The sequence below is a fragment of the Dipodomys ordii genome, unplaced genomic scaffold (assembly GCF_000151885.1).
Source record: "Dipodomys ordii isolate 6190 unplaced genomic scaffold, Dord_2.0 Scaffold52, whole genome shotgun sequence".
NCBI classification, from domain to species: Eukaryota; Metazoa; Chordata; class Mammalia; order Rodentia; family Heteromyidae; genus Dipodomys; species Dipodomys ordii.
The window spans coordinates 1,607,360-1,620,168 of record NW_012267268.1 but is presented as its reverse complement, the minus strand read 5'-3'; the positions used below and the strand labels follow the sequence as shown (position 1 = coordinate 1,620,168).

General features: G+C 34.7%; 1 protein-coding gene across 3 annotated transcripts in view; it reads right to left on the bottom strand.

Moving 5' to 3' along the window:
• Positions 1–12,809, bottom strand: part of Dpp10 (dipeptidyl-peptidase 10 (non-functional)) — a 1,450,850-nt gene that overhangs the window by 42,157 nt on the left and 1,395,884 nt on the right. For all 3 annotated transcript variants that reach the window (XM_013020704.1, XM_013020703.1, XM_013020705.1), the window contains exons 18-19: positions 8,797–8,895; positions 8,622–8,691 (exon numbers count right to left, since the gene is read on the bottom strand). In XM_013020704.1, the coding sequence (XP_012876158.1) occupies positions 8,622–8,691; positions 8,797–8,895 (169 nt within the window). The remainder of the gene's footprint in view (positions 1–8,621; positions 8,692–8,796; positions 8,896–12,809) is intronic.

Below are 12,809 nucleotides of genomic sequence, written 5' to 3'. Positions count from 1 at the left end.
GTCATAGGGGAGCTCTATGTGTAGTGTTTTGAGGAACCTCCATACTGCTTCCTAGAGTGTTTGAACAAGTTTACACTCTCAAATGAAAAGACCTGGAAAAAATTCTATTAAGTGAAGTAAGCCAGACACAAAGAAGCATAGGTCCCATGGTTCCCCTTAATTGCAATAATTAGTGTACGTCTAGGTTAATCTTAGAAGATGAGCAGAATAGCTTAATAAGTATGTACATATGACCATATAAGATGATGCTAAACAAAATGAACTCCAAGAAATGGACACGAGAGGTTTTTCTTTGTTGTTGTTGTTTGTAATGTACTATGTACATTTTTGTTTCTTTTGTATGTTCTTCTCCAATGGTATATCCTCTGTTGTCACTGCATTTGATTTTGGTACCCTGGTATTGTATATATGTTTATTTGAATTAGGGAAGGGAAGGGTAACAGTAGAATGGTGAGACATAGGACAGGGGGGGAACCAATGCAACAGTGATATAGGCAAGAAAATATGTTGGAAATAATCTGCGCAACTTGAGGTGGGATGGGGGGGGGGAGGGAAAGTAGGAGAAAATTAAGGGAAAGGATAACAAGAGTGACAAGAAATGTACTCATTACTTACTTAAAGAACCCCTCTGTATATCACCTTGATAATAAAAAAAAAGGTAGTCATTTTTTTCATAATTATCCAGATAGTCTGAAGAGAAACAAGAATCTCACTTCGACTTTTACTGTATGGGAGATTATACTATAAAGAAATTGACTCAGCCGGGCGCTGGTGGCTCACGCCTGTAATCCCAGCTACTCAGGAGGCTGAGATCTGAGGATCGCGGTTCAAAGCCAGCCCGGCCAGGAGAGACCCTGAGACTCCTATCTCCAATAAGCCACCAGAAAACCGGAAGTGGCGCTGTAGCTCAAGTGGTAGAGCGCTCGCCTTGAGCTGAAGAGCTGAGGGACAGCGCCCAGGCCCAGAGTTCAAGCCCACGACCGACAAAAAAAAAAAAAAGACTCATCTATAGTCTAAATGTATACACATTTGAAACTCTCAAATCATTTTTTTTTCTCCTATTTCCAAATTCATTTCATTCTTGATGAAAAATCCAAGAGTGAGGGATAGATCTATTTTCTAATTTATGTATTGATTCATTCTTTCCTTCATTCACTCATGCATGAATTCCATCAATATTTATTCAAAAGTAGTATTGCTCCAGCTAATGTGTTATAGTAAAACAATACAGACTTCTTATCAAGGTATCATCAATATAAGAAAGACAGAAAAACACCTAATATCATCTTGTATTGTTACAGGTTTATAATAGAAATATGAACAGAATTACCTGAAAGTAGGTCTGAAAGTATTTAGAACTTTTAAGTTGGCCAGTGGTTGATTGTACACACACACACACACACACACACGCATGTACACACACACACAGTGGGAGAGAGGGAGAGAGAGAGAGAGAGACAGAGAGAGAGAGAGACAGAGAAAGAGAGACAGAGAGAGAGAGAGGAGAATGAAAGGAAAGATCAAGTAAGTGGAATTTCCATGCCTGAAGTAGTTTTTTATATCTCAGCACCAAATTACACTTTTGGGCTACTCTGATTCATGTGAGATCTACCTTTTCAGATGTGAATTTCATACAGTTCACCTTAGTGGTAGAGTAGATAATCAACAAGGAAAGAAGATGTAGAAAGTACTGGTAGAAAGCAGGGTGGTAGAGTGAAACAAAATGCAAAAGGATATTTGATTTTTCACAAACAAGAGAGTGAACTAGCAAGAAACAACTTTGAACCAAAGATCAAGGCAAAACAAAACTGAACATATAAGATACCCTAAAGCCTGATGTCCTATGAGCATGATTGTACTCACAATATTATGGTTTAAGTAAATTAAAAACTAGTGTGAAAAATCACTGATTATATTGACTTGTTTTTGTAAGTAACTAGAAAATTCATTTATTACAAATGAATAGATTATATTATTTAACAAATAAATCAATTATATTATTTAACAAAATAATTACACAGAACACAGCTCCAAGTAGTTCATTTCTATCAAGATCACTCAATTATTATTATTTGATACACTACACATTGAATAAATGATGACACTATCTAGATACAAATGCTTCCTGGTAGCCATGTTTGCCTGATGTATTCTTATCAATACATATTTTCAAGAAACTCTTATTTAACTACTCAAAAATAGGAACGCACAAACAAAAAGACACTGTTGAATATATGAAATGAAAAAACAAAGCTGTTTAAATGCATAAAATAAAGGCATTTTCTTAAGATGTTTGAAAACTCCTCAAACTAGCCTATAAATTACTTGTCTCTATATTCAGTTTTACACTGTGGATCTTCCTCCAGAAATTGTGGTCCAAATCCTACTGGGATATAGCTCTATCTATCTATCTATCTATCTATCTATCTATCTATCTATCTATCTATCTATCTATCTATCTATCTATCTATCTATCTATCTATCTACCCAAGTCCCTGGACAGAAGGTTGCAGCTATAGAGGAGAAGGGATGCACTTGGGATTCCAAAAGGACTGAGGAAGAGAGTAGAAGAAATCTTCATGATGATATGGACAAAAGATGATATGGTATGTCCCCCGTTATCACTGTATTTGATTTTGGTACCCTGTACCTTGTACATTCATTTATCTAATTTGGGGAAGGGAAGGGGAATAACAGAATGCTGAAGCAAGACACAGGATGACCCATTCCAACAATGAGACTCACAACTATGTTGGATATTAACCTTTCAACCTGCAGGGGTGGGTGGGGAGTGGGGGAGATGGGAGGGAAGGGATAGTAGGTGAAAAACAAAGGAGGGAGTAAAAATGGTGGACAAGAAATGTACTCATTACCTTACTCATGTAACTGTAACCCCTCTGTACAGCATCTTTACAATAAAATAAAATTTAAAAAAGTAGTCGACCAAGTGTCCCATGGAATTCAAGGAAGATGAATAAAATGATGATAGAGTATGGTTGTATCCTGTAAATTGCTACAACTTGATTATTACTGCCTCACTGGGTTAAACCTGAAGCAACTATTGCAGGGATGGTATGGAAAAGGAGACAAGGAGATGAACTGATGATCCCTTGGCACTGAACTAAACTTCTATGTATTATAATGTTTCTCTTTATGAAGATGAAGGGGAAAAGCCATACCACAAACTCCCCTGAATTGCTTATACTGTGTTCTAAGCATGTTTAGATTCATATATATTTATTTATCAAACAGACACCTGCAGTTATAGGATATTTCTTACATTGCGCTTAGACTTGAACCCTGAAAGAATTACAAGTTAATTTCTGGAAGGTTTTCTGTATATTCTGGCATCATAAAGACAGTTGAATTAACAAATACAAAGGCTACAACTTCTATAATCTCTCCATAGCCATTTAACACAGCTGCCACCCATAAAAGAAATGATAAACATTTGCTATACTAAATATCATATACATGAGTAGAAGTTAGAATAATATTAAAGAAAGTAATTTTGCTGGCTGTCATGGCTCCTAGCTATTCAAGAGGCTGGGACCTGATGATTGGAATTCAAAGCCAGCCTAGGAAGTAAAGTGCCTGACACTCTTTTCTCCAATTAACTACCAGAAAATCAGACGTGATGCGATGGCTCAAAGTGGTAGAGCACTAGCCTTGAGCTATAAGAGCTCAAGGACAGTGTGCAGGCTCTAAGTTCAAGACTCCCTTCCCCACTGTCAAAATAAAATAAAGGATAATTTGAGGTTATAAATATTGAAATGAATAATTGTGAACCTAGACTATTAGGCCTTAATGAGTTGCTACTATGTTAAACAAACAGAAAGAAGAAAATTTAAGTGTTTGGTAATAAATGTTGGTATAGATCAGGAAAAAGCATAGAGATTGCATAGAGACTCAGCAGATGCTGGTGACCTAATGCAAGATCCATCCCTGGTGGAAGCACTTTTTAGCTTTTTTATCACAGAGAAAACGTTCTGGGCCCTTCTGCTCAGACTTTCTCTTTTCTTTCTTTCTTTTTTTTTTTTTTTGGTCAGTTGTGGGGCTTGAACTCTGGGCTTTGATCACTGTCCCCTCGCTCTTCAGTTTAGGGCGAGTGGTCTACCGCTTGAGCCACAGCACCACTTCTGGTTTTCTAGTGCTTTATTGGAGGTAAGAGTCTCATGGACTTTACTGCCCGGGCTGGCTTTGAATCGTGATCCTCAGATCTCAGCCTCCTGAGTAGCTAGGATTACAGGGGTGAGCCACCAGCGCCCGGATTGATTATGCTATATATCAGAATAGATTATTGTATTATAAAAAGAGCAAAAAGAGACCTGAGGATCTATGAACCAGACTAGAAAACCTGGAAATAAAACCATATACTTATAGTTATCTGATATTTGAGAAGGAACCCAAAATATACAATGGAAAAAGATAGCCTCTTCAATTAATTGGTGTTGGGAAAACAGGGCATCCATATGAAGAAAACTAAAAGTGGTTCTCTGTTTGTCATCATGCACATACCGACTCAAAGTGGTTCAAAGACCTCAAAATCAGACCGGAAACGTTGAAATTACTGCCAGAAATAATAGGAGAAACTCTAGGACTTACAGGAAGCAAGTTTTTGAAGAGTCACAGGGGCACAGCAGATAGGATAGAAACTCGACAAGTGGAATTACATTAACATAAAAAATTTCTGCACAGTAAAAGGCATAGTTACTGAACTAGAAAGATAGCCAGTAGACTGGGAGAAGAGCTTTGCCAGCAATATATCAGAAAAAGGCCTATGATTAAAAATATATAAGGAGTTCAAGAAACTAATGCCTCCCAAAGCTAATAAGCTTTAGGCAAAGGAACGAAGGAGAAACTTCTCAGAAGAGGCAAGAATAATAAAGAAACACATAAGGAAATGCTCATCATCCATGTACATAAAGGAAATGCAAATCAAAACAACTCATAATTTATCTCACCCCAGTGAGACTAGCCAACATTGTGAATTTGAACAACAAATATCGCAGGAATGTGAGCATTCCTTGAATGCTCTGTTGGTGGGAATGTATACTAGTACAATCACTCTGGACAACTGTTTGGAGGTTCCTCAAAAAAAAACATGTATATATACATATGTACACATACATATATATGTATGTATACATATATATGGATATATATACATATATGTATATATGTGTATATGTGTGTGTGTGTGTGTGTGTATATATATATATATATATATATATCTTCCTTACCTCCTAGCCATACCACACCAGGGCATCTACCCAGAATATCACAAGTCAGGCTACCATAATGAAACTTTCACATCTATGTTCATATGGAAACAGCCCACATGCCCTAAAATAGGTGAGTTAATCCAAAAGATGTGGTACCTATATACAAAGGAATTTTACGCAGCCATTAGAAACAATAATATTATGTCATTTGCAGAGAAATGGATGGACCTAGAACAAATTATGTTAAGTGATGTAAGCCAAGCTCAGAGAGACAAATGGCACATGTGTTCTACATGCATATGTAAGCTACCTCTAAAATACACTGGGACATGATGAATTATACAGGACTTTAGACATTCAGACACAGTGAGACCAAAGGAGGATATTCTTATGGAAGGAACACAAAGATGCAAAGGCTATCTGCCTCTGGTCATATAAAATAATAGTTATCACAATGAACTCCAAGAAGTGGAAATTAGTTTCTTTCTTCGTTTTTGTTTCCTTTCTTTTCTCTTATTTGTTCATTTATCTCATTTGCCGAGGATAAAGTAGACATACAAATGGAGGGACAAAGGGTGAACAAATGCAACAATGCTACTCAATAGACACTATGTTGGAAATTAACTATACAACTTGTGGGTGGGACAGGAGCTAAAAAATGGGAGATATCAAGGGAATGATGTCATTGTCCAAACAGAAATGTACTCTTTACCTAAATTATGTAACTAAAGGATAACTAAAACTTTTCTATATATCACCTTTATAACAACTATAAATTCTTTTTTGGGGGGCAGGGGACTGGTCCTGGGGCCTGAACTCTGGGCCTGGGTGCTGTCCCTCAGTTCTTCAGCTCAAGACTAGAGCTCTACCACTTGAGCCACAGTGCCATTTCCAGCTTTTTTTTTTAATGCTTATGTGGTCCTGAGGAATTGAACCCAGGGCCTCATGTATGCAAGGCAAGCACTCTACCACTGAGCCACCTTCCCAGCCTAATAACTATAAATTCCTTTTTAAAAAGAATACATCATTAAGAAATTAAGACTCAATTTTTGGTTTGGTATTTGTATGCCATATTGCTACAATTTTAAGTATCTAGTTCTTAGAAAATATGCAGTTTGTGTAAAGTGATTAATATTTAAATAGTGTCAAGTAGTAGTAAATAATTAGACATTATTTAATAATCCCTTCCATTATTTTTCATCAACCAAAATTTCAGCAAAGTTAATAGTATGTGCCTAACTATCATATTTTATGTGCTTCAGAAATACGTAACAATTTTTTTATTTCATATTAATATATTATTTTATTAATGTTATATATATTTAAAATATACTAAGGTAAGAGAAGCTTAGAAAAATTAAGTGGTAGACTAGAAAATCTTATAGAGAATATATGAACGCAGCAGTAGCCAACTCCAAATCCAACACTTTTGATCATCCCAGTTCTAAAACATTTCCAAATTCTCTTCCCATTGAGACAAATATTTAAATTGGTGTCTTATTCAAGTCCTTGAATGATTTTTATGTACTAAAACTTACTTTACACAAGTACAACTTTGATGCCAATTGAACCCAATTAAGTTCTCAATTGACACAGACTCTATAATTCTGTTTTTCCCAGGGTGCTGCCACAAATGTGGGAATCTTCACCTCCAGTAGCACAGTGAACCATACTTCAAGCTTGAAGTTCTGGATTACCGATTTACATACACCTAATAAGGTTCTTATTCCTAGGAAAGTTTACCATTCAGTAAAAAGTCTCCTTTTTTCTAAAGAAAAACCTGACTAGGACAAAAGATTAGATTCCAAGTAGTTCTTATTTTAAATCCTATTTTAGTACCTTAAATATTTTCCTCAATATATCATAAATTTAATTTAAATAAGAACAGAAGAAAACCAAGTGAAAAAGAAGAGACAAAAGAGAGATTTTTTTAAAAGTCAAGAAAAACATTAAATTGAGTGTCCACGGCTCACATACAAAATCCTAGTCACTCAGGAGGCTGAGATAGGAAGGGTCACAAACACTAGACAAGAAAGGGGAAAAAATCAGATATTCCATGTACATAATAATCAGCAAAACACATGACTGGTAGCATGCCCATGGCTCAAGGGTTAAAGGACCAGCACAACAAACAATCTAAGCAAGCAAGTTGACCAAGCATGATGCTCTGAAGAAAAATCCTGGGACTGGCAAAAACAAAACAAAACAAAAAAAATAAAAAACCTTCTTTAGAAAACAAATGAAACTTTTAGAGCCTTCTGTCTAGGAAGGGCAAAAATGAGAATCTATACATACGAAAGCCTGGGCTTTGAAGACAAGTTTGTACAGTAAGGGAGGAAGAATGGAGTAAGAGAAAATTAAGTGTTACATTATTTCTGTTTTGCTTTGCTTACTAAACCAGAGCACCACATTGCTTCACAATTAAAATATCTAAATAAAATCAGTATAATCAATACAAAAATAATAAGCTGCAATCACAATTATACAAATCATGTTTTAGGCAATGCAAAAAGGATTTTGTGCATGGTATTTCATTAAATCTATAAAACAGTCATAAAACACTGGCTGTATTATAATGCCATTTTATATTTGGAGAGACAGAGCTTTGTAAAAGGTTATTTACCCCAGGACTTTCAGCTAGCAAATGACAAATTAGACTCTGAACCCAGGCAATCTGATTCTTAGAGGGCGTATTTATCCTTTACATTCAGTAATCATAATTTCAATTTTCCTGTTCCTACTAAGACACTAAATATGTTTCTGGACAATTTAAAGCACTGTGATACGAATATAGTACCTGGGATCTTAATAAGAAAAGCTCTGAGGAATACAGTGGTAAATCAATATCAAGCTAGTTACCCATTAGGTGGCAGGAACCTCTGCCTAATGCTATAAGATCATACTCTTAGAAAATATGAACTGAGTACAATTTGCAAATCAATTTTAAGATGGAAAAACTCGAGAAAGATTTTTCTGAGCATGGAGATGTTTTCCTGTGATCATGAGTCCATAAAAAACAGAGCAGTGATAGAAATATAACCACGGCTTTCACCAATGGATATGTATATTCCCAAATGCTGCATAAACAACTGATGTGGAGTAGAAGGCTGGAGTAATAAATAGCTACACAGGAACCCCCCACACCACACTATTTGGCCTCACTATTCCTAAGACAGCATCATATCCTTCCTGAGATAAAGTTTAAAAATTCATACACATACCTACACATGTCAGTGATTGAGTCCAAAAGAAGTTAATACAATTAACAGCTTCTTTGAGGAATTCCATACATAAGACTTCTATTTTTTATTTACTCAGAGTAATATAATGTGAGGCATAAGGGAAATGACAAAAATCTTTTAATACCTTTATTCCAAAAATAAACAAAATACTTACATTATTAATAGAAGAGCATACTGGTTTCGGTCCATAAAATCTTTGGGAAAGGACAACTGTAAAGGAAGTTCTTTTAAAGAAAGAGCAAAATATTAAAGATGGACAGTCATTTATATGAAAAACTGTAAGATGCAGAGAAAGTTGATTTGAGTAACATAATGTGTCAAAACTTTACCATAGTCGTCAATATGAAGGATTTTAATTTCAGGTTTTGTTGTCTTCTTCTTCTGAATAGCTTCCCTTAGCATGGAATTATTTTCCAATATAAAATATTCTGTGAATAAAAAAGTTATCATAAAGCCAATGCATTAATCAGGAGTTAGTGTTTATAACACAAAATATTTTGCAGCTGCTATCTTTTAGCTGGCATTGTGCTAAACACAACTCTCACAATTTGTCTTCTAAATTATAACGACAATTCTCCAAGTGGACTTGCTTATTTTCTTGATTTGCTTTCTGAATTTGCTCTGATATATAGCAATGACCATCAACATTTTCAAAAAGAAACTGATTCCATGACTACTTTGTTTCAGAAAATTTGATAAAAATGTAAAATTATCTAGCACAAAATAAGATAAAATTTGAAGTCTCTAAAAATCAATAAAATGCTTAGATATTCCAGGCATCCATGGTTCATGCCTATAATCCTAGCAACTCAGAAGGCTAAGATATGAGGATTGTGGTTGAAGCCAGCCAGGTCAAAAAATTCCATGAGACTCTTATCTACAATGAATCACCTAAAAAAGGCCAAAAGTAGAGCTGTGGCTCAAATGGTAGAATGTTAGCCTTGAGCAAAAAAGCTTAGAGAAATCACCTGGCCCTGAAATCAAGTCCTAGGACTGGCACAAACACAAAACAAATCATAACAACAACAAAAACATCTCAAAATGAGGAAAAACTGTTAACCAACAAATGACACTGATGATAACATTCCTAGATAAAAAGCATTAAAAGAGACTGCAACCAAGCTTCACTTATTAAGGTGGAGAAAGAATGACTATGTTACATATGTCAAAAAAATACTATGGAATGTAATAATATGGAAATTGAACAACCTAAGAGGAAACATATAGTTGCTAGGATTAAAAGATTATTAGACTCCAGAGAAAAGTTTAATGGAATTGACAATATAGTAATTAAAAATGTAAAATGAAAAAAAAACATGAAAGGAGCATTAGTAAATTTCTGGCATTTTGATTTATATAGCATTATATTTATAGATCTACTTGGCAAGAATTTATATTCTAAAAACAGGAAATTTTAATCAAATCTATTTGAATATATATGTGTGAGAGAGAGACAGAAAGTCAGAGAGAGAGAGAGAGAAAGACAGAGTGGAAGCTGAGAATGTGGGACAGAGAAAGATACCCAATGTATTTGAATATTTAATTTTTTCCAAGATAAGACTTTTATCTTTCATTTTAGGGGACTTAGATATTTCAATGAGATGTATTCTGAGATAGTATATTTCTTCACTGTCATTTTTAAAAGGATGTTAAATTTCTTTCAACTTAGGACATATTTAATAAAACATCTGAAATTTTTATATTGAGCACTATCTATAGCCTCGATCAATTAATTCCTTTATCTGTAAAAGCTAGCTTTGTTCATGGGTATTTCATGGTCTTTTGTTTGCTTGTTTTCTTTTAATATTTTGTATTCAAGTTGGTTGTCTGTGAACAGAGCCTGTTTCTCCTTATAATATCTTCCTTGCCTGGTGTCCAGGAGAAGCTGTGTATAACAGTGCTGTGTACACCACACACGCTTGACCTTCCCAGTTCTGAAAGATCAGTCTTTCTTTCATCATATGGGCTATTGTACATTTTGCAGATAAGAAATCAAGTTTTATAATTTCCTTTCTGTCTTTATATTGCAAGGTAATTATTACTAGAGTGGTATTGTATTTGTCCAATGTATCAAATATATTTTTTCTAAATCCTCTGAGATGTCTGTATTGTATGGTAAAACATAATGACTAAAGGTGGACAGTAGGTTGCTCAGGTCATAAAGTATTATCATATTTACAAATTACTAGGTCTGATTTACTAGTATTTAGTGAAGGAATTTAGCATCTACACTTTTGAGCAATTTGATCTTGCTTTGTCCTTGTGTTTCATTCAGAAAATGGATAATTCAGCTCTTCTATTTTCTGAAAAATAAAGTCTGTTCAAGCTTTGTGCTAATTTAGTAAACAATGGTGAAAGGAAACACAGTTGCATTTGTGAGAAGAAGGTTAGTTATGAATTACAAATATTTTATAGATAATAGAATATTTATGTATCACTTCAGTTTTGTTTCACTTTTTAAATCAGTGTTTTAAAATATTTTTTCTACTGTATCTTTTGAATTGCTTCCCTTCTGTTAAGACATATATTGTCATTTTGGTCACTACATATGCAGTATGTAGATGCAACATATTTTATTATTGGTGATTTGCAAATTTTTCTTTTTTTTTCTTTTTTTTGCCAGTCGTGGGCCTGAACTCTGGGTCTGGGCGCTCTCCCTCAGCTCTTTAGCTCAAGGCTAGTGCTCTACCACTTGAGCCACAGCATTACTTCCAGCTTTTTCTACTTGTGGTACTGAGGAATTGAACCCAGGGCCTCTTGAATGCAAGGCAAGCACTCTACCACTGAGCCACCTTCCCAGCCTGCAAATTTTTCTTGATCTCTGTTTTATGTATGGTATTTGAATTTTGTTGAGATTTATTCTGCTTTAATTGCTTGTATATTTTTAAATTCTTTATCAGATTTTGAAAATAGTTATTCTTTCATTACATATTTTACAAGCCCATGCACTTCCTGACTCTGATCAAAAATATCCTGGATGTAGTGTTTGGCCAATCATTAACCAAGATACTCTTCATTTCTTTCACTCTCTCTTTGTGTCTGGAAAATGCCTACCCATAATGTTTCAAAATCACCATTTTTTTTCCTTTTCTTTTTTATTATCTACTCTATTTTTGTGCATTTTCCATTAATTAAAATAATCTGACAACATTATTTTAATAAAGGGACCACATTGATGTAGGGTAGGAGGAGCACTGAGACGTGGAATGACATAAGGCCTGTCAGAGTGGCCAGGACTGAAGGACAAGTAGAGACTATTAGACTCCTCATACATACACACATGGAAGTGGTTGTGGGAGAGGTCAACACTGACAAAATCCTGATTTTCTGCTAAGTGGTGGCAGACAACCTGTGGGAAGATAATCACAAAGCATCTTCCTTCCTCTCCATTGTCAACAAGATTGGCTTCAGATGAATCCACTTTGCAACCCCAAGGTAACCAACACAAGTCATCTCCACAAATGGTTTCAAAGTCAGAAGATGAGGAAGAGAAGGACTAAAAAGTTCAAAGTGATTCTGGAAGGACAGTAGTTGAGGGAGCTGAGTAATATGCCATTAAACTTTAGTTACAATATCCAATCCTATGTTATTTATAATATCTGTTGCTATGACCAATAGATTTGTTTCAAAATTTTAATTAGACTTTTCCCCAATATTAAGTAGGAAAAGAAAAAAAAGATGTAAATGATGGAAGTCTTGAGACTGAGTTATTATTTTTCCATAATGTGTTTGAATTTATACTTTTACATCAAATTATAAGGGCCTCTGTATCATCATCATCATCATCATCATCATCATGGTAAAATTTGTATACTACTAGTTTATTAATAAAATTTATGTGATTATCATTTACCCTGCTTTCTCTGATAACTACTAAGCTACAAAGTTTTCCAAATTTGTTAAATATTTCATTTTTTCCCACTATTCTCCTGTCTTTTCTAATTCCTGTGGTTCCCAAATGAGTTATGACTGACTCCCTGGTGCACTTACTTTCATTAACCCAAGATGTCATTGTGTGGTAAATTTTATCTCCATGAGTAATTGTCCTCAAAAAGCTAAGAAAGTGCCTTATCCTGGGTAACCATCCACTTTTTAATTGTTCTTGATCACTAGACAATCAGAGTTGGCTTCTGAAAGGAATGATCAGAAGCTCTCCTTCAGGAAGACATGTTTCATAAATTTCAGCAATGTTATGAAAAGTACTGTCTTGTAACAGTAAGATATATTTATATTAAAATCTTATCAAGTATTTCCTTTTAATTACCCATTGTTAAAGGCATAATATGCATTGTGATGCAAATAACTGTCATCCATTAAGAGCATCCTATGACAAATGTATCTC